General features: G+C 37.5%; 1 protein-coding gene across 1 annotated transcript in view; it reads right to left on the bottom strand.

Annotated features, from left to right (window-relative positions):
• Positions 1-21,713, bottom strand: part of SESN3 (sestrin 3) — a 65,751-nt gene extending 44,038 nt beyond the window's left edge. The window contains exon 1 of the mRNA XM_065881939.1: positions 21,636-21,713. Coding sequence (XP_065738011.1) covers positions 21,636-21,713 — 78 coding nt within the window. The remainder of the gene's footprint in view (positions 1-21,635) is intronic.
• Between the last annotated feature and the right edge of the window lie 419 nt (positions 21,714-22,132).

The following is a 22,132-nucleotide window of genomic DNA, read 5'->3' as shown; positions in this document are numbered from 1 at the left end:
ATCACATTTATAATTAGTAAATTTACTAAGCTAATCACACTATTACAATGAATTAACTAAAAGCCAAGGGTAATTTAGGGAAAAAAAAAAAAAAGAAGATAACCTTTTCAATTACAGTCATTCTGCTATAACACAATATATGTGCCCCTAAAAATTCACTGCACTGTGCAAAATCATGCAACAAAACCACAGGCTTATGGGGAAAGTGAAGTTAAGGGCACAATACTAAAAAAAGTGCATCCGTTTTACACTTTAAAAAAGGAACCTAATAAAAAATAGTATCAAAGTTTCACACACATTAAATTGCTAAAAAATATATAAGCATTACAGTAAATATGGCCCATCACCTTGAAAAAGATCTGAAGATTGTTTATGGAAGTGCGTGCTGGAGGGTCTACAGCTTGTGAGTTATGAAGCAGTGGAAGGAAGATGATCTGAAATTGGAAGGAAAGTTGTGACACCAGATGTGGAGGGACAGAGCTCAAAACACACTGGTGAACTGAGGTGGAGGGTGAATGTTTGAGCAACATGTGTGTTTAGGGTATTCCTAGGCAGTTCAGGTCAACTAGGTGTGGTTCTCTGAATTCACCTAGTATTTCTCTTGGATGAAACTGCCCATAAGCAAATGCAAAATTCACCATCATGCTCAAATTATTCCCTACATCAATTGGAACAAATCTGCATAAGTGTTACAGCAGAATTAACAGCATGTTGCATTATGACACTACATCAGTGAAGCACAGCTCTCATTAAGACAGAAAGGAATACTAAAAAAGTTTATTATCCCTATGGACCAGACGGCTCAAGACTATTTAATAAATAGATGTGAAATTGTTTTTATTTAAAAAAAAAAAAGTTAATTTGACAAAGTTCACAGGCAAGGTGAAGGCAATGAGAAAAACTCAAGTGTGGAAATTCTGCTTTTAATTGTCATATAGTTCATGATAAGTAATACTCTATAAATAAATATTTATCTTCCTTATATCAAAGATTTAGCCATAATAAAAAAGAAAAGTAAAAACAAAACCAGGGTTAATTCAGGCAGTTTATAATTAGATTTGCATTATTTGAAGACCAAATCCACAGAAAAAGATACCCAATTTTATCAAGAAAAATGAGATGTTCTGATATCATTAGAGTGATAAAACAGGTTATATATCGCAGATAACCATCAATTACTTTCTGTTGTATAGTTAAAGTATGTTTTTAAAAATATAATGACAAATCACATTTGCAAATTCCAAAGTTGGAATCAAGTAAACCAGCAAAATTTCTATCACCCAAAGGTTTTTTTTAATATTTATAAGAAATATAGCTAAGTTACTCATAGAAACACTACATCAGTAGACCATTCCCTCCCATGCTAGACAGAATAAAATCCAAATTATCTTAATATTTCTTCTGCTTTTAAAGGCTCTTAGAAGACAAAACCCACGTCTATTACCTCTCTTGATTATGACTATATCCAACAACTCTCAATCAAGAAATGCAAAGGTATTCACTTATATCAGAGTTTATAGATTTATAAAGGGAAATGAAATAAAATCATCAGGGCACATGCATGAAAACTCATGACAACTAGTAAACAAACACAAAAGCAGTTCACTTCTATTTACGAGATAGAAATGGGTGTAAAACATTGAATTTCTATATGCCTTCCTTTTATTTCTGGATATTGAGAATTTCTATCTAGGTTGAGGGAACGTAAACATATAGGACAACGGTTGGAGGTGTGGTCATCATAGTTTTAAGCAAGTTAGCTTGTGTACCTGATCTCCTCATCTACGAAATGGGGTTAATAATTGTACCTACCTCATAGGGTCGTATAGTGTAAAGCCTAAAATTAAGGCTCAATATTACGTGCTGCCTAGGTATCTGATGAAATCAGGAAGACCTCAAATGGCTCAAACCAAGTTCCTCTCCCCACTCTGCTCATGCAGATAAGGTCCCTTGGCGAAATAACCCTTCTTATCAAATGGACCAGGTGCAATTCCTGCTGATCTCTGAGTGGCAGGTTTCAGTTCCCCACCAGCCATGGAATTACTCAAGCAAGACAATCACAGATTCCCACAGGAACCAGTAGATACCTCACTTTCTTGATACTACAAAACCTCCCTCCCAGGGCCCCTGATTGCTCACGTCTGAGTGCAACCTCCCCATGGCCTGAGTGGCATGCGGTGTTTTCTTTCCCTGGGCTGTGGTATATGTAACTAATAAACTGTTGATCTCACCTGTCCAGTGTTGAGCGTTGTTTCTTTGGTGATCCCCGTGACCCAAATCCCTTCCTCACTAATGGGGTGAATAAAAGGCTATTGAAACAGATAGTAAAAAAATTATATGAGCTAATACCTGTCAAGCTCTTAAAACAGTGCCATATTATCTACTACATGTGTTTGCTATTATTAGAATTATGCAACATCAAGTTCATAAAGTTCAGTGTAACTAGTCAAAGTGTTTAATCATTATCTAACAAGTCAAAGAAAAGATTTATAGACTAGACTGGATTTAGAAAACTATTAATTGACTCACAGTAGTCGCTTAATTCAATATTTTGCTCAACAAATGACCCAGACAGTTAAAAATGGAAAACAAAATTAGAAAATAAAGCTACTTAAGTTAGAAACACTCATTTACAAAATAATTGGTTATAGATACTCTATAATGTGATGCTCATTTTCAAGAATTAAAATTTAGATTTAAAAAAATCCTTGAAAATGCAGAAAGTCATCAAGATCACATCACTCTGCCTTAAAAATAAGAACAAGTATTTGATATTTAATACTTGATTAACCTTTTTGTCGATACACTAGCATATTTGGGTGATTGAAGTTTTATTCATGACTTCATAATTGCTAAAGATAAATAATAATCTATGATTATCTATAAAAAGCCAAAAGGGTATACGTTTTCCTTTTTACCTCCCTTCATAATAATTTAGAAAAGGTCTTCCCTTCCAACCACACAGTAAGCTCTCTAAAATCTAGGTCATATTCTGCACACCTTTGTATTCTTCAAAAACCCTTGAACATAAATACCAATTAAGTAACTGTAAATTAAATTATTTCACAAATTAAGCATCTTTTCCTATCTTTAGGTCTTAATTGAAAACACCTCTAGATTAATATATAATGTTCAAATTACAGATTTGATACACTTCTGAAAATACAATGTCTCACCTACCATACAGTATAAAAGCAAAAGAATACAATTGCAGCTATCTTTTGAATTCTAAGTTAAAGAGAAAAAACTAGTTTTCTGATTAAATATTAGTAAGTACATAAGGTTCCTAAAGGGAAATCCTGGAATGATTGCTATGATAACATAAAGGAATATGGTATAGAAACAGCTACGATACCTTCATTCATTTTCAGATTGTATACATCTGTGACTACATGTCTGAGTTCTCATTAGCCACCTACACATACATTATTATTCCCTTGGCAGTTTATCTGTAGCTTCGATGGTTATCTATTAAATGCATGAACTTTTGTTTTCATCTCAAGGCATCTTCAATTTACCATCTCACTTGGATTTGCTCTCAGCACTATCCTTCACTTAATTTGTTCTACTCTATTATTTCAAAATGCTGAGAGTCTTAACATTTTTATAAAAGACATATTTATTGTTAAAACAAACAAAAGGCAATGAAGAGAAACAGATGGTAAAAATAATTTCCAGTAACCTCACCACCCAGAAACAAATACTATTTATTTTGGAATCTCTCCTTCTGTATTATCTTTTTATTTTTTTTAAAAAGGAAAAACCTAATATCCTTAATAAAGGTTTTTTTTTTCCACCCAATAACCTATTATGGACATCAGTTCACATCAACACATAGATCTACATCCTGAGAGTTGTCTAGTGCTCCACTGCATTTATGTCACATAATTTGTTTAATCAATTCCCTTGTTAACGGTAACATCAGAGTATTAAGTATTTACTGATGATACGTTTAAGTTGAGAGATGATTCAACTGGAAATTAACCCCATACTAAGATAAGGCTTAGTCAAGGAGGAAATGAATACAGGAAAGAAAAGGACAAAAGAAGATTACAAAGGATAACGTGGTCTTACTCTTTAACCTCTAATATACAGCACACTCCTGACATTTACGGAAGGCTAGGTGGCCCAACAATGAGAACTACAGGGCTTTACCTCTTAAGTGGGTGTGGATGCAAGAGGCAACAAGGGAGGTGGTTGCCAGGGAAGTCTTTTAACAGGAGAAGTAATGCACAGATCCCCAACTGTAGGAACCAGTTACAAAAAGATGGCAGAAATTGTTAAGCTTTTATTTTAATCTTGTCATTGTTTCCAGTGTTTCAGAGATAATTCTGTTTAACTATAATCAAGAATGGCCCAGGGCTTCCCTGTTGGCGCAGTGGCTGAGAGTCCGCCTGCCGATGCAGGGGACGCGGGTTTATGCCCCGGTCCGGGAAGATCCCACATGCCGCGGAGCGGCTGTGCCCGTGAGCCAAGGCCGCTGAGCCTGCACGTCCGGAGCCTGTGCTCCACAACAGTGAGAGGTCAGCGTACCGCAAAAAAAAAAAAAAAAAAAAAGAAGGGCCCATAATTTAGTCAGTATTTTTATTCCTTATGAGAATAAAATTACAGCCAGACCTAGGCAACCCTTTTTTCTCAGGGACCCAATTCTAATCTTATATCTGAGCTCCTCAAATTTTCTATTAACCTGAAGATAACAATTAGCACTCATTAATTAAGGGAAGGAATTGTTGTATAGCATTTTGAAATACTCCGACAAAAAGTGCTATGTAAAGAAAGACGTTATGCTAGCTTAATCAGTCATGCAATAACTGACAGGAAATAGTCTAATACCTTAGTTTTGCTGTACTGCTATTTTAGACCATGAAAATGCCTTTTAAAATTTCCTTTTTTATAAGTCTCAAAGTCAAAAGCTGACTGCCCATTGCCATGGAGACAGTTCTATTTAAGGTACTACATTAGTCCTTTCCTCACAGAAGGAGGATAAAAAAGTGGTCAATAAAAAGGCATCGATCTCCACGGTTTAGAATTAAGTCACTAAAAATGCTTCTTGCGCAGCCAACACATAAGGGAAATTTGGGAGTGGGTTAGAAGGGGGCAATTTAATACAGTCCATTATTTTTCCTGAGTAAGAGCAACACAGGTTAAATTTTAGTACTAAGGTAGAGACAATATGAAGAAAACTCCCATTACCTCAAAATTAGATGCAACAAAATAAAAGAACTTATATTCACTATCCTAGATGAACTGCAACTAACTGGAACTATCTTTCCTTTTCAAAGAGCAATCTTTTATCCTTTTATCTAGGGCCCGTGTGTAATATACATTCCTTAAGTTTGTTTTATTTTAATTTTCAGGCTTCCTGACATCCCATTTGTAATTGAAGAGTAAGCTACCTGTTTACAGGTAAAAAAGAACACTCATAATTTATATACATATTTACTCTTATCTAAGAGACTCAAAATAATTTAAAAAAGACAATGTGGCAATTCTAAATCTGTCTTTAAGACACATATATTCATTTCTCCTTCTATTTAAGAAAAAAATGTCTAAGATAATTTATTTTCCATGAAAACTTAAAACATCAATCTTCCTTGCAATAAAAGTCACCTAAGATGATAAAACCCATCAGAGTCTACCAGTGTTACTGCTAAGACACCTATTTTTATGTAGACAAGCAATTCCAGGAGATATTTTCACTTGATTTCAGTCATAAACAAGTTTCCAAAACCCATCTCTTTTTTTCCTTAAGCTGAAGTTCAGAATCTAGCAACAATGTAATAACATTTTTCTCAAGGTAAGAGCAAATTGTACCTGAAAGTCTCAAATCTGTATTTTTAAAACAGGCAAAAGAAATCTTCCTGATTCTAGAGCTGGTACTTGCCATTATTATCTCTAAAGAGTAGAGCTTTAGAATCAATTTAATTGGAAACAATTTCCTCCTTTCCCATATTTCTCAAATAATTGATAACGCATACTGAACATAAAATGGATGTATAAATTTTGATTTGTAGAAGTATTTAGATAAGAATCCTAGACTAGTAATTTTCAATCCATAGAGTGCATCCGTATCACCTGGGGGGCTTACTCAACTACAGATTGATGGGTCCCACCTCCAGAGTTTCCGATTCAGCGGGTCTGGGATGGGGTACAGGAATTTGCACTTCTAACGAAGGCCCAGGTGATGCTGATGCTGCAAGCTCCAGGACCACACTTCAAGAACCATTGTCCTAGACCTTAAACAAACTCCTTAGATTAGAGAATTGTTATTCCTTGTTAATAAATTACTTCAATCTTTCCCAAAATGAACCATTTTAAAGAAAACAATAGCTTCAGTCCCTCGGGGAAAACAGTAAATCATAGCAATTTGGAAAGGCTATTAATTCAATCAAGACTATGTTAATTCCTAAAAAACTGCTATCTAGTGGTTGGATAACTGCTGTGAGGTTACAATGACGTTCAGGAAAATAACCCCCTGACCAGCAATAAATGGCTTGTGTCGCCTGTGAATCCTTGAAAAACAAGTATCTACTATTAAATTGTGCAGAGGAACTTAGTACTTGAATGTAAAATTTTCTTAGACATAACTGTAAATCAATTATGACAATTACATATGCTCCAGAAAATGTATATGTATCGAGTTTCTATGAGTCCCATCTAGCTTTTCCACTGACTTACATCTTCATTTTTAGAAATCTTTGATCTTGGATTGATTGATCCAAAACTGACAGCACATTATGTTTTAGTTTTCAAGCTACAGCTCTGTCAGACAGTTAATTACCCATAAACACTAAAATGCATTAAAATGACTATAAAGATAGAATAAAAGGAAATGGCCTTTTATAGTAACAGTGCACTCCTCTCCTTTTTTATGGTCATGAAATGCATACCTGTCGCTAAAAAAAGTGATGGACAAGTTAGGAGTTCTAGAGGACAAATTACTTCATTTTCATGACATCAGAGTACCTTTCATGAAACACAGTGGTTTGTTAAATGCTAAAATTACTAAATGCACACTGCCACGCATGTTCAAATTTTACTGGCACTCTAAAAGATTCAACTCCCTGTAGCACATTGATGGCAGGAACCTGAGTTAGTTTCTTACTCAGTAAGAAATTGTTCCTTAAAAATATCTGAAGTTAAATGAACTTATCATCCAGGTATTCATTAATTATCAAATCTTTCCATTTGCCATTGTGACAAATATGTTCTCTGCAATAGCTCTGATCCAGATCATTAGTAAAGGAAGCAATAGAAAAACACATAGATGTCATGTACTTACCTTGAGAAGTTTAACATCAATTAAAAGTAAAATGTGTTCCATTAATATCTACTGCTTAGACATTATGGAAATTTGTTTTTTTAAACCAAGTGCATCAGATTTGTGATTACTTCATAAGATAGAAGAACAAGAATGATCATCCGTATCAATACATGGGTTATGTACATTTAATTCTCCCATATATCATCATAACCATATGCAATCATAACAAGAGTTGGTCAGTAGAACTCCCTACCAGATGTAGTTTGGAGGACACATTATTAAAATGCATAGTTACCGATCTTCATTTCAATGAAAATTCTGAGTGACTGACTAGGTTTGAATCTTGCACATTGCACCAGCTGTGTCATTGCTCTGGGTATCATTAGATCTCAGGCATAAATATCATATACTGATGCTTTTACAAATGTGGGACCTGGATAAATGGTGCCATATTATATTCACTGATTAAATGCTCAGTGTGAAATTTTTAAAGCTCATTTCCATAAAAAGTATTTTGAATAGCTAATGATTTTCCAGGTTTAAATTATTGATAGCCATCACTTCTACTCACCAGAAAGGGGTTTGTTTCCATGGAATTATCCTCCCCTCACACACACCCTCCAATACCAACATTCACGTATCTCTGCATTCAGGTACTACTCTTGTCAGCTCTGGAGCATGTGTTCATTTCATTTAATGTTCTTGAGTGCCGCTATGTGAATGTTGGTTGAGGAAGGTAGATAAGGAATTAGGACTGTAATGGAATAAGACAGAGTTCAACTCTTTAAAATTATTTACTATAAAAACTACAGGGCTTCCCTGGTGGCGCAGTGGTTGAGAGTCCGCCTGCCGATGCAGGGGACACAGGTTCGTGCCCCCGAACCGGGAAGATCCCACATGCCGCGGAGCAGCTGGGCCCGTGAGCCATGGCCGCTGAGCTTGCGCGTCCGGAGCCTGTGCTCCGCAACGGGAGAGGCCACAGCAGTGAGAGGCCCGCGTACCGCAAAAAAAACAAAAACAAACAAACAAACAAAAACTACAATGCTTGTTGCACTGCCAATCTGTAGTCATAGGAATGTCTATGGAGCTACTGTATATTCTCTTCATGTGAGACCTCAAAGATTGTATGAGTAACAGAGCTCTGTGATACTAACACGGGGACTCCGGCCAGCACAAAAACAGATTCTTGGGCTTCCCTGGTGGCGCAGTGGTTGAGAGTCCGCCTGCCAATGCAGGGGACACGGGTTCGTGCCCCGGTCCGGGATGATCCCACATGCCGCGGAGTGGCTGGGCCCGTGAGCCATGGCCACTGAGCCCTCGCATCTGGAGCCTGTACTCCGCAACGGGAGAGGCCACAACAGTGAGAGGCCCGCGTACTGCAAAAAAGAAAAAAAAAAAAAAAAAAAAAAAAAAACAGATTCTTAAGTGATTAGTTGTGCACTGTGACATATCAATCCAAACAGCTCATATTAGATTTTGGAAAACTCTCGAAATGTAACTTTAATTAAAATGTTAGCCTCTGTAATACTAATGGCACTTCCACTGAACTCAAACAAGGTGTAACAATTTCAAAAGAGGTAAAAAACACTGTTTATAGGTGCTAAATGATCTGACAAATGTGCTTTCAAGTATATTCAGTATCTACAGATTTTTAAAGTTTTACTTTGGATCTATCCAAATTACATGCTCTCTATCCAGGTACTAAATAGGCAGGTCATTCCAGTTAGATGTTTTTACAAATGGTAATGTTTATTACATAGTTGGCTTTTGATTAATTTTGTACACCAATGAAAGTAGATAGAATTACATAGAAAAAACTTTTTAATAGGCCTATCAGAAAGGTCACCTAACCGAGGTCTCTGATGCAAAATGCTTTGCACTGCTTCTACACCAAGAGGTCAGCAAACTTCTGACTGCTGGCTAAATCTGGCCTGCCACCTCTTTTTCTGCTGCTTGGGAGCTAGGAATGGGTTTTATATTTTTAAATGACTGAAAAAAAAAAATCAAAAGAATGTTCATGACATGTGAAAATTATACAAAATGACAATTTCAGGACCCCTAAATAAAGTTGTATTGGAATAAAGCTGAATCCATTCTTTAATGAATTGTCTGTGGCTGGTTTCACAATACAGAGGCAGAAGTGAGTAGCTGTCACAGAGACAGCTACTTAGCCCTTACTTTGGGCCAGCAAGCCTAAAATACCTACTATCTACCCCTTTATAGAAACAGATGCCAAACATGACCTATACTATCTGCCAAGGGAGGGGCATAATCTTGAAGATCTCTTTGTGAGATCCAGGTGTGTGTTGCAACTCATCACATTGCTTAGGCAAGAACCCTGACTTGGGGTCCTCACTTGGGGTTCTTTCTGCGTCTAACAGGCAGGGGCACTTCATGTCTGTTGAATGAATAAATGAATGAAAGATATTCACAAAGTTTGTGAGTGGTTTATAAATGTTTACAGCCTTTACATTTCTTGCCTGCTTAAGAATATGAAAGCCATTAAAGGGTGACAGCATTGAGACACAGAATGAGTGTAAAATGGCAATCCATATATTTTTACCAAAAAAGGAAAATTGTTTCTACAATCCTATTTACCAAAATATATATTTCCCCTCATTTTTAAGGGCACAAAATATTAAATAGGTCTCTAGCATAGTCAAAAGAATACTTTTAAGTTCATGTTAATCTTGGGTGTTCAATAATCAACATACTTTGTGTAAAGAATATTAGAACCTAGACCTTGTAGTCATTTTAATAGTTGTACAATATAAAACAACTGATATTTCACAAGATTATTAACTATATGTCATACTTAAAAAAATAAAACTATACCACAAATAGGATTCCACACTCCATCTGAGAATTCATTAATTTCAAGTAATATATTATACAAAAAAGCTTTGATAAAAGAATTTGAGCATCACTTGGGGTTTAGTGCTAAGGTACCTTTAGCTTAGGTGATCTTTGTTTTGTTTTAATTCTTTTTGAGTGGAGTAAACTTGCTGGGCTGATTTGTTTTCTTTATTAATTTATATCAAAAGAATTAAGATACACATGTTAAATTCCTAATTTCAAATAAAAAGGAAACTTGCTGGGGAGTTAAAATGGATAATTTTTTTCATTTATATTACCTTAAAGACAACAATGGGTAGTAGAAACAGCTTAAAATGCACCATTCTGGACTAGAGTCTTACTGAGCACAAAGTGAACAAAGATAGGCCAGCTTGATACTGGCCCTTGGTTATCTCAACATCCTGATTATCATCCAATTTTTATCCCTTCCATCAACTCCTGCTTGAATATTGGATGAGACTGCAGTCTTCCTATTAGACACAACAACCAATAACCAAACATATCCTCAGAGTGAACATATTAAAAAATATATTTTGTCAAAATCATTACCCTTCTTAGTGTTAAGCATACAAGTTAGGAAAGATAGCTCCAGTGAAGCAGTTACTTACGATTTCACAATGTATCTTCCCCTGGAAACAATCTTATACCTAGTAGTTAGGTTTCCAGCCTAATCAGTAAATGGCTATTAAGAATACTAGTTACATTAATAGTACTGCAGAACCTAACTAGATATCTTAACTGTGTTTCTACAGAAAACTCTCAAGAGTTCCAATTAACAAATAGCAAAACCACGTCTTCCCACAAATCTCTCTCCCTTTGTAAGACAAAAAACTCTTCTGCAGACACAGTATTGTAGGGGTGTTGGCAGGGGAAGGCAAGTGGAAGGATGAAGTCCCAGGGTTTCCTCGTTTTCTTTCATTATCATTGTTGCCTTAACACAGGAAGCCAAAATGAATAGTGGAGGGACTTCCCTGGCAGCACAGTGGTTAAGAATCTGCCAATGCAGGGGACACGGGTTCGATCCCTGGTCCAGAAAGATCCCACATGCCGCGGAGCAACTAAGCCCGTGCGCCGCAACTACTGAGCCTGCGCTCTAGAGTCCGTGAGCCACAACAACTGAGCCTGCGTGCCGCAACTACTGAAGCCCACATGCCTAGAGCTCATGCTCTGCAACAAGAGAAGCTGCCGCTGAGAAGCCGCACACCTCAACGAAGAGTAGCCCCCACTCACCGCAACTAGAGAATGCCCGCACACAGTGACGAAGACCCAACGCAGCCAAAAATAAAAATTAATTAATTAATTAAATAAAATGAACAGTGGAAATAATCATTCATGCTACTTATCTTCATAAATTAACTCTTTGTTACTGCAAAAAAAAATTTACCAAAAAGTGAGAATGTTTTCTAGAGGTCCTCTTTATGAGACACAATATGTAAAATGTTTCTAGACAGTGTCGTTGGTCACAGACATTATAGCACTATTGAATGAATCAATGTTATTGAACTAATGTATGGCTGGTTGGCAAAAGGAGTCGGTCAAAGTTTGCTGGGAAATTAGGAAAAATACAGCCTGGGATAAGAATGGTCACAAAATTAACAATAGATTTACACAGATAAAACAATGAACTAGATAGGTCAAAACTGTTCAATGAGAACTTCAATTTGATTCTCATTGATTTAATCTTATAAAGAGAAAAAATTACATTTTTCATGTAAAATTAAAGTAGTAGAAAATATCTGAACTTGAAATCACTCCTATTAGTCTTAAGTAATCAGGTCCTATTGTTTCATTAATTTTACGTTTTCTGAATCTTGTACATAAAGAAAACATGTGAAGTACAAGGGAATGCAGTGTTTATAGCTGTATAAAGAGCCAGGCTTTGGAGTTAGACTGGTTTTAAATCCTGAGTCTGTCACTTATTGGTACTATGATTTTTAAGCAAGTAACTAAGGCTCTCTGAGCTCTAGTTTCTTCATCCATAAAGTGTGAATAATAATTCTTTATAGGTTTGTTGTGATGATTAAATATAATAATACACATGTAGGGCCTGAATACTTAGCACAGTCCATGGCACATAGGTGGTATTCAATAGAAGCTGCTATTGTTATTGACATTATAAAATGCATTTCAAAACTAAGAGTTACAGTCTCAGATAATTACCATAATCTTCCACAAAATCCAGTTTTAGTTACCTGTGAGGTAAATTTGACCTTTCTAATTCTGCATATATCTAAAACAAAGAAAGAGAGATTTCATTTCTTCAAATGCCTAGTTCCATCTTTGCAATATAGGAAGATGTAAAAATAAAATATATATCTAGAAATGAGAACATATACCTGCAGTACAGGTAGTTATTAATTAGTAGAGAAAGTAAGTCTTACTCAAATCTATACGTTAAAAAAATCTCTGGTACAAGAAATAACATGGCCCTAGTCAGCCAGTTTTACACTTGGTCATACTTACGCATATGCTATGTTCAATACATGCTTTGTGAAACATAGGTAAAATGGCTGTCATTCCTTATTAGCTTTGAGCAGCAAAATGCAACCCACCACTGAATAACCCATAACATTCACGTGTCCCTTAGCGTGGCAGTCAGTATTCTGGCCCATAGACCAATAAATAACTTCTGGGAGGATCTAAAAAGTAAAGGCTAGCTAAGAGGTAGTCCAGGTCTATGAAGAATTCTCTGGTTAACAGTTACCAAGGGTGATCTCCTTGGTGGCCAAGGAGATCAAAGTAAAAGACTTGGGGGAGGTAGAAGAGGGAAAGGCTTAGCCAGAATTCTCTGGTGAAACAAACCTCAGGAGGAGACCTGCAGAGAAATTGAGGTTTAAAGGTTACTCCTTTAAAGTAGCCTTCCCTTAGAGAAGTCTAGCAGATTCCAGGAGATGAACCATGTGTACCTATCAAAGCAATGGCCATTTTACATTTCTGAGAGAGACCAATTGCTAAGGCCAGTGTCCTGATCCTCTTAGTGAACTAACATTCTTGCTGCCTATCAGAACTCCCTCCAAAAAGTGGTATGATATTTAATTGAAACATTCTCATGGTCACAAAGATGAAAAAATAATTTTTGTTATTAAACTTCTCAAAGTGTTCAGATAAATCTTATCAATAAAGAGGACAAAATATGGCTATAAAGAACAGACAAACCTTGGAAAGTGAGAAAAGAGCTGTCATTTTCTTAGCTAGATTATACTGTATTCAATATAAATGTACTGCCAATATTTGCTAAAAATAAACTTTCCATTAACCTGATCCCAAATAAGAGGCAACCTAGTAGGGGAAAGATATATATAAATTTTAATTATAATTCAACACGCAAAGTGCAATAAATGCAGTATACTTGACTAGCATGGCAGTCCAGAAGACAGAAGAAAAAAACGTTTGAAGATTAGGAAAGACTTTTTAGAGATGTCACAGTTGTTAAGAAAAAGTTTGAACAATAGAAATTCTACATGTTAACTGTAGGTTTAGATGGTATAGGATAGATATTTTCAAATAGTTTATACATCTACTCATACATTTAACGTAACTGTTAACACAATACACGACTAAATGTTTTGGCTTGGCAATGTATGTACTGTGTATTGTGAATTCCACCTCCTCCCTCTATCCCCACTCCTACCACAGTGATGTCTAATGTACAGGTCAGCTACTGGTAGTCATTCGTAGGTCTCACCAGATGTAATCAGATATATCTTATGCCCATGCCTTCAACACCACACTGAATTACAGGTAGTTGTTGGCTGCCATAGCTTTGTGTACAGGGTAACCCCCGCTCTCCCAACCCCGCCCCACACACACACAAAGTGGAAAATGCCCTATACCTTAGAGGGCTGCAATATTTAGGGACTTCCACATTCAGAGCTGTCCTATCTCCTGTCTACAGTAGTGGTTTTCTTGTTCTTTATTGAAACAATCTAGTTATCAGTAGTCTACATTGATACTCCTCTCTCTTCTGATTCTTGTCCCTTCTTCTGTTGCTTCTCCCACACTTCTCAGCTTTCAAGAAAAAAAGGCTAACTTTGCTACTCAGGGCCTTTCTTTCTTTTTCAGCCAAGAACCAACCAATTAGAGCACAATGGACATAATCTTTGGATCTGACCATTCTTTAGTTGTTGCATAGTAAGTACTAAGGAGAGCATTCCTTTAGAGCCAAAGAGCTTTGTTTTTGTCCATCCCCGGTTTCTACCAGGTAAAGGGATGCTCACAAAACTTACAGAAAGATATCTCTAGCTAGTCTAAGTCTTACTACAGCTCTTACTCCACTTATTGGGTTACATCCCAATAAATCCATCATAAATCAAAAATATCCTAGGTCAAAAATGCATTTAATACATCTAGCCTACCTTAAATGTGCTCAGGACAATTACATTAGCCTACAGTTGGGCAAAATCAACTAACACAAAGCCTATTTTATAATAAAGTGTTGAATACATCATGGAACTTACTGTATACTGTACTGAAGGTGAAAAACAGAATGATTGTATGTGTCTGGAATGGTCGTAAGTAAATTGGCTGTTTACCTTCATGATCACATGGCAGACCGGGAGCTCCACTTGCTACTGCTGCCCAGCATCACAAGAGAGCATCATAAAGCATATCACTGGCCCAGGAAAAGATCAAAATTCAAAATTCAAAGATACAGTTTCTACTGAAAGCCTATCACCTTTGCACCACCATAAAGTCAAAAAATTGTAAGTCAAACCTTCCTCAATCAAGGACCATCTGTACTGTGGTACTAGAGAAGCTTCTGAGATGTCACTGAAAGGTGCTAGGCAGCATCTGCAAGTGATCCCCACATAGAACGGAGATGACTGGGTTGGGTTTATCTACATCTTCTGCCAGTGATATTAGCCTTTTATTTCCCCCATAGACACTCTAAAGAATTACATGTATATGCAACATACACTGCTGTCGGGATCGCTGGCTCAGCAGTTCTCAAAAGTTTTGGTCTTGGAACTCCAAAGAGGACCTCCTCTTGAGGTCCCCAAAGAGCTTCTCTTTATGTGTGCGTTATAACTGTCAATATTTACTATTGGATTTAGTGCAGAAGTTAAAACAGAAATTTTTGAATGTCTATTAATTCATTTAAAATAATAACAAATCCACTACATGTTATCATGGCACATGGTTTTCATAAAAATAATTTTATTTTCAAAACAAAAGAAATGGAAGAGATTTACATTTTTGTAAATCTCTTCAATGTCTGTTCAATGTAAGACAGCTGGATTTCATATCTGCTTCTGTATTCAATCTGTTGTGATAGGTTTTGATTGAAGGTATGGAAGGAAAATGTGGCCTCACACAGATATTTAGTTGGACAATGCAAGAGATAATTGTGAATATTCTGTTTTGATACTACACCAAAACTTGACAAGTAGAGCTTCTGAAAGGTGAGTCACAATGTGGAATGTGAAGCCCAATCAGTAAACTTCACTTTCTATATTATATTAAAATTCATTTGTCTATGTTGTATTTTGGATGGATTTTTTACCCATGCATGATTTTGATAAACAGTTTCTCAAAAGTGAGTCAAGTGATCCTGAAAATTCAAGGAAAACAACTGACAATATTCATTGGCAGTGGTAAAAAGAATGGTCAGATGGCAAAGATTATGTCCATTGTGCTCTAATTGGTTGGTTCTGAGCTGAGAAGGCAAGAAAGGTCCTGAGTAGCAATGCCTTCATGCATTGGTCATTTAAAAGATACTGGCTCATTGAGTCATGCAGATCTTCCAAACGTTGACACATTTTGCAATATAATATACTATAAAAAAAAAATCACACCCATTAATCACCCTTGCTTTCAAAAGGAGAACCTTTAAGAACTGGGAAGCTTTCAGGCTAATGATGACAGATATACATTTTCCAAAATTCGAATTATTCCTTGAAAGCTTGAATTTTATCACTGGCAATAAATATTGTCAGTGTTTTTCCTTAAATTTTCAGGGTCACATTACTCAATCTTAAGAAAATTGTTATCAAATACCCAAGTATGACAAACCAAAGTTTGCCTAACAGGTGTTCTTTTAAGTAAAAATGGGGTTCATTTTAAAAGTGGCTAGTTTAGCTTGCAACTAAAACAACTGCACAGATTCTTTCCCTAGAGACAACCAGATTGTTGTGCAGTAGAAGCACATAGTATACTTCTCATCACTCAAGGGTCAGGATTTAACAAAATTTAACAGTGATTATTGTTTGGTGCCACTACCCTGAGTTACACTAAGGGGCCAGCACAGTTTTACCTCCACTGCTTTTGCACAGTGAAAAAAGAAATAAAGTCTTGTATGATCATGAAAATAGTTTTGACCTCCCAGGCCCGCTGAAATGATCTTGGATACTCCCAGGGTCTGAAGATCATATTTGAGAACTGTGCTTTACCTCATTAATGAATTAACCAAACTACTGTTAAAGAGATAATAAAAATAGCCAGCTAACTCTTCTCTTTCCCCTCCAGTTGATCTGCAATAATGTGTCGAAGAGTGGCTAAAAGTCACATTTCCAACTAATGTTACCTGGAGAGTTTTAGGTACCTATAGGCATTCCACAGATGCTGAAGCTGGGGGATGGGGGGGATGGATATTCCCTGATGGCCTCAATACTACAGGGGACAATTCGAATGTAGTTTTTAGCTTATTACAGAGGTGTTATTAAAAATTAAATGGACTTCGTACGAGTTGTATGACAGAGTCCATGCCTTTTACATTTTCTCAGTTTATGAGAATCAACTGATAATGTGAAAGCACTGTAAAAATTGTGAACGTCTACCCAAACATAAGTTATAACCCAGTCCCTTCAAAGGGGAAAAAGAGGATGAAGAAATCGGGAGAAAAAGATTGAGACATGTTTTTACTTCCAGGCTCTTCTCCTAAATTAAAATAATTAAACATTCTTTGCTTTACCCTAGATTTGCCCCAACTTCTATTAAGCACAATCATCCTTAACTCTTAGTCTTTTCAAACTTAATACCAATATCCCTCATCTGCTGAGGTGTCCAAAAGGCAATTTTATTTTATTTAATTATTTGAAACATCAAAATCAATGCATTGGATTACTATTTAAGGAGAGGGAGGGGTAGAATATGCAAATAAAAATCGGTATGTTGATCACTCTAATTAAAAGCATAATATCTTTACCTCTCACTTACAGGCAATAAGTAGACAAGACAGAAAAGTGAAGACTAACTAAATTACTCCGTATGTATTGAAATATATTGCCACAACACACAAAAGACCTATTCTAGGAATAGGGAAAATACACAGACTTGTCTTTCTTATATTTGTAGTTGTACTTTATGGCTTACAAAGTACTTTAACACAGATTACCTCTCTCCAGCTATGCAGCAACCTGCAAGGCAAGTAGAAATGATGTACATTTTACAGAGAAAACTAGGCTGCAAGAAGTGAACTAACTTGCCCAAAATTCAAAGACCTATCAAAAACCTAATGATGAGCATATCTTGTGACTCCCAGTATCACTACATTTGCAGTTATATTTTAGCAGTTTATTTATTTGGTGGCGGGGAGGTTATAGAAGCAGTAGAATCCCTTTACAAATGAAACCTTACATTGAATCTGAACTATGAAACACATAAATACACAAAAGCGTTTTTATAAGTGTTTTAGTTAAAAATGAACAATTACTGATAAGTTTTTCTCACAAGTGAAAATTGAACATGAGTAGATATGCACAGGAAGGAAGTTTTTTTTAAAGGCCAGTGCCTTCATAATCAATGACAATCTTTCTGATCAATGTCTTATTAACAAAAATGTTCAAGTATATGTACAAAGGGAGCAGAATAAATTTTAATTCAAGGCCTGCACAAGAATAGTCTTGTAACAAAAGATTTTTGCGTGGTTGTATTTTTAAATTATAATTTTAAAAAGTACTTAAAATTTAATCCAACTCAAGTATTTTTGAACACTGAAGCATCTTAGGGCTCCGTAAAAAGCAGTTTGAAAACCACTGCATAATGGCTTGCTGTCATAAATTCACTGCTTGGTCTCTGTCTAGTTCATTTTCAGATAAAACTAAATAAAAAACTACTTTTGACAATCAAAAATATGTATATAAGAAACCTGATTAACCAAAGAAAAATACAGCTACTCATCCACAGTCAAAGCAATACGATTCTTCTGGTTGAACTATATAAAACTGCTATTAACTGACAATTTTGACTATAAAAATGAGGTTCATATGGCTTAAACTAATACTTCCCATTTTATTTTCCCAGTCTCTTCACTCATCAAAAAGTTGTCAAAATAAGTGATCATATAAGCAAAGGGGAAAAAGTGCAATATCCAACAAAGATAAATCACTGGAACTACCTAAACATATTAAGAATTATAAAGTGGTAAATCCTCTAACTTAAAGTGCAGAGTTTTATTCACTTCAGTAGCACTAACTGCTCAATACTCAAAATACATTGTAATATGCACCCTTTTATTTATTGGAAGATGAGTGGACTGAGAGTTACCTACCTTTCTTAATGCAGTTTGGCACTCCACTTTGAAATTTATCTAGTTGTCAGTGGAATTTCTTCAAGTAAAATGTATTACACTTCACAACTCATTAACTTTTCCAAAGTAAATAGAAACATTTCCTCTTTTATTAAAACCTTTATTGAATTATTTCTGATAACAGAGCAAGTTAGAATAAGTAGGAGTTATAGATTTTTGTTTGTTCATTTCTTTCCCTATGTGGTTTACCTCTCCATTCTTTTTACTGACCTAAGGTTACCAAATTAGGTATATTTAATACGTAAAAAAGTCTCTTTTTTTTTCGGTAGACACTGAATCAAAATTATGAAGGTACTTCTAAGAATAAATGTAATTCTCATACAATATACAATTAAATTTTCAGATGTTGGGTTGAACCAAATTATTTTCTTTGAAGGTGAAGCCAGTTCTTTTTGAAGTTCCCCCCCAATTCAATACATTGCAACAAATTAAGCCACTTAGAGAAAAAGGTGTCATGCCACATAAATAAAGGTAACTCTTCCTCCATCATTAATTAGGATTATAACAGCAAAGAGTAATTCACACTGGATGTGCCTGATTTTCATTCTTCCATCATGAACTACACTGAACTAAAATTCAAAATGCTGTGACTCACATGGTTATTACTGAACACTTTATTAAGTGGAAAACACAAGATAAATCCAGAGAATCCCATTTTGAGCATTATAGATGAATTTTGCTTAGAGTTATATACTTTCTATCAAAAAGAAAACCATTTCTTTATTAGAAAACTCTTACATGCTATTTTTAGAATGATGAAGAACTTAAAATGCTAAACACTTGATATCTTTTAAGAGCACTTAAGGCACTCTTAAAAAGCTACAAATGTCTGCCAAGTCATGCCATAACTGGCTCAAACAATCCCATTTCCATCTAAAGTTATTTCATGCTACTGCATGAATCAATATTAAATACCTTGGAGTTACTGAAAACTGGGAATTAGCAGAGGTGTGCACATCAATGATAAGAATGAAAATGGTGAATATTCATTTTCCATATACTACCTCTGCCTTTTAATAATAGCTAGAAATGAGGATGTTCCTTCTAGGTAAATAGAAATAGTTTCTTAAAAGCTAAGAGAAAGATATAAAGATGTCTTGAAAGCTAGCAAAGGGTCATGGATCCACAGCCATGGTTCTCTCAAAAGAAAAATAGATTTTGAAACTTACTACTACCTCCAAAAATTTAATTAGTCCACCAAATTGACAGAGCCATTTAAAAAAAATCCACGTCAATACAGCTGGTTTTTCCCTTATTCAGTTAAAAAAAAAAATAGCTGTTTTTTTTAAACCAGGCTTTAGTTTAATCAAACATGTCTCAACAACACTTTTTTTTCATGTTAAAGACATAACATCACTTTTAAAGTTGGAAAATCATCATCATCATCATTTTTTAAAAAGCTAAATTCAGATGCCATCTGGCCCAGAAGTGAAAGAGTTAACATTCAACTAAGCTGCTCTGCGCTTCTGATCCATTACATTTCTCACGAGCTGCCCTACAATGAGCTGAGCAAGTATCAACTGTAATTTGATCCCAGAGTTTATGGAAAAAAATAACTGCACATACTCAACATGCACATTTAATAAAAATCTGTTTCAAGGAAAACATATCCGATAAACACAATTTAAGGCATATTTCACTGTTTGATTAACTTCAAATATGCAACCCCTTTGCTCTTCAACCCCTTCATGCTCTCAAATAAAACGGGGGGGGGGGCGGGGGGGGGGGGGAAGCAGCAGTCCTACTGCAGGGAAAAGAGGCTTGAAAAACAACTTTGATTGGCACTTGGCCTGACCCACAGAGGAAGAAAAACAGTTTTTGGACAAAGAGCGCAAATATTTGAGCTTGCTTACTTACATGCTTTCTTTCTTTCTTTTTTTTTTAATATATAAAGAACAATCCCAATTGAACTGTATTTAGAGAAATTGACTAAAAACGGTGCAGTATTCATCTTAGTCTTTCAGTCCCGACGCATTTGCACAGCTCAGCAATTTTAATTCATTTGTACTGGACAAACAGAAGCACCTCAACTACTGTTTCCACTTAATGAAATGTAAAAATAGAGTCTCGAGAAGAATAAACTGATTATAATATTACCCAGTGACGGCTGTTAAAGTCTGATTAGAAGCTTTTCTCGGTCTAAAACGACATCTTTTCACAGCCCCCTCACCCCACCCCCCTTAACGGAGCGACTAAGCCAAGTAAGCTAAACAATACTGGAGTAAACTTTCTATCAGTCACTCTGGGAAGCAATAAGCTGATTGTGCGTCTGATTTTTCTGGAGCAACACCGGGGGGCTGGGGATGAGTAAGTGCTAAAAAGGGATAACTCACGTCCACCTCAGTCTCCACCTCCCCCAACCCCAGCTTGAGAAACTGTAACGTCGAATAGCATTTCCCATGGGCATAAAGTTCAAGCTGCTTTACCAGCTCCTTTCAGGATCGAACTGCAGCCACAAGACGACCATCCAAAGAATGTAAAAAGGGAGTGTTCGGGGAAAGCGTGCAAGGAAGGCAGAAGCAACCGAATAAACAAAAACAACACCCGCAAGAGTTAGGCACAGCAAAGAGGGAGCCAGGTTCCTCTGGACCAGACCAAGCAGTTCTGATTTCACACCGACCTCCATCAAGAGCACTGGGAGGAGGATCGAACAGGTCCGTCCCTCCCTCCGCCCTGGGAGCAGGCCGGGGGTGGCAAGGTAAGGAGGTGAACGGAGGAACAGACCACAGGTCCCCCCGCCCCCCCCCCCCCGCGGCCCCAAATCCCCAACCCCTGGGGACTAGCGTCTGTCCCGGCAGACATCAAAAGCAGCAGCAGGCTAAACCCTCCACTCTCAACCCATGCCCCCTTTTTGGGTCTCGGCGTAGGGACGGTGCCCCGGGATCCCCTTTGAGCCTTGCTCCAAGAGTGCGCCCCGGGGCCGAGCAGCCCGAGCCGCGGCCGGCAGGAAGCGCCCTTTTCGGGCCGGACCCCAGACCGAGCCCGTACCTTCCGCAGTACTTTCCGGCAGTTGGTACAGAGCAGGTAGTTGGCGGCGGCCGACGGGCTGCTGCTGCCCCGGTTCATCGTGGCTGCGGGCACCGAGGGCGAGGGCCAGGGCGAGGGCGAGGGCGGGCGGCGGGCTGGGGCCGGGCTGTCACTGCGGCCGCCCGCGCAGCTGAGGGGCCGGACCGTCCCCCAGCCGCCGGCCGCGCTTCAGCCTCAGCGTCCTCCGGGCGGGATGTCGGGATGGGAGGCGACGCCCCGAGAGCGAACGGCTGCCCGAAGCGACCACCGCGGCGGCTACCGAAGCGACGGCGGAGACGGTGGCGGCTGCTCCTCACCGGCCCGTTGTTCCACCCGCCCCCATCCTCCAGACCCCCGCCCCCGCCAGGCTAGGACGAGCAGCCGCCACCGCTGCCGCCGCCGTCGTCGTCGCCGCCGCCGCCGCCGCCGCCGCCGCCGCCGCAGCAGCAGCGCCTCAGTGCGGCCCCGCCCCCGCCTCC

This window comes from Phocoena phocoena, chromosome 8, assembly GCF_963924675.1.
Source record: "Phocoena phocoena chromosome 8, mPhoPho1.1, whole genome shotgun sequence".
Taxonomy (NCBI): Eukaryota; Metazoa; Chordata; class Mammalia; order Artiodactyla; family Phocoenidae; genus Phocoena; species Phocoena phocoena.
This window is presented reverse-complemented; position numbering and strand designations above follow the sequence as displayed.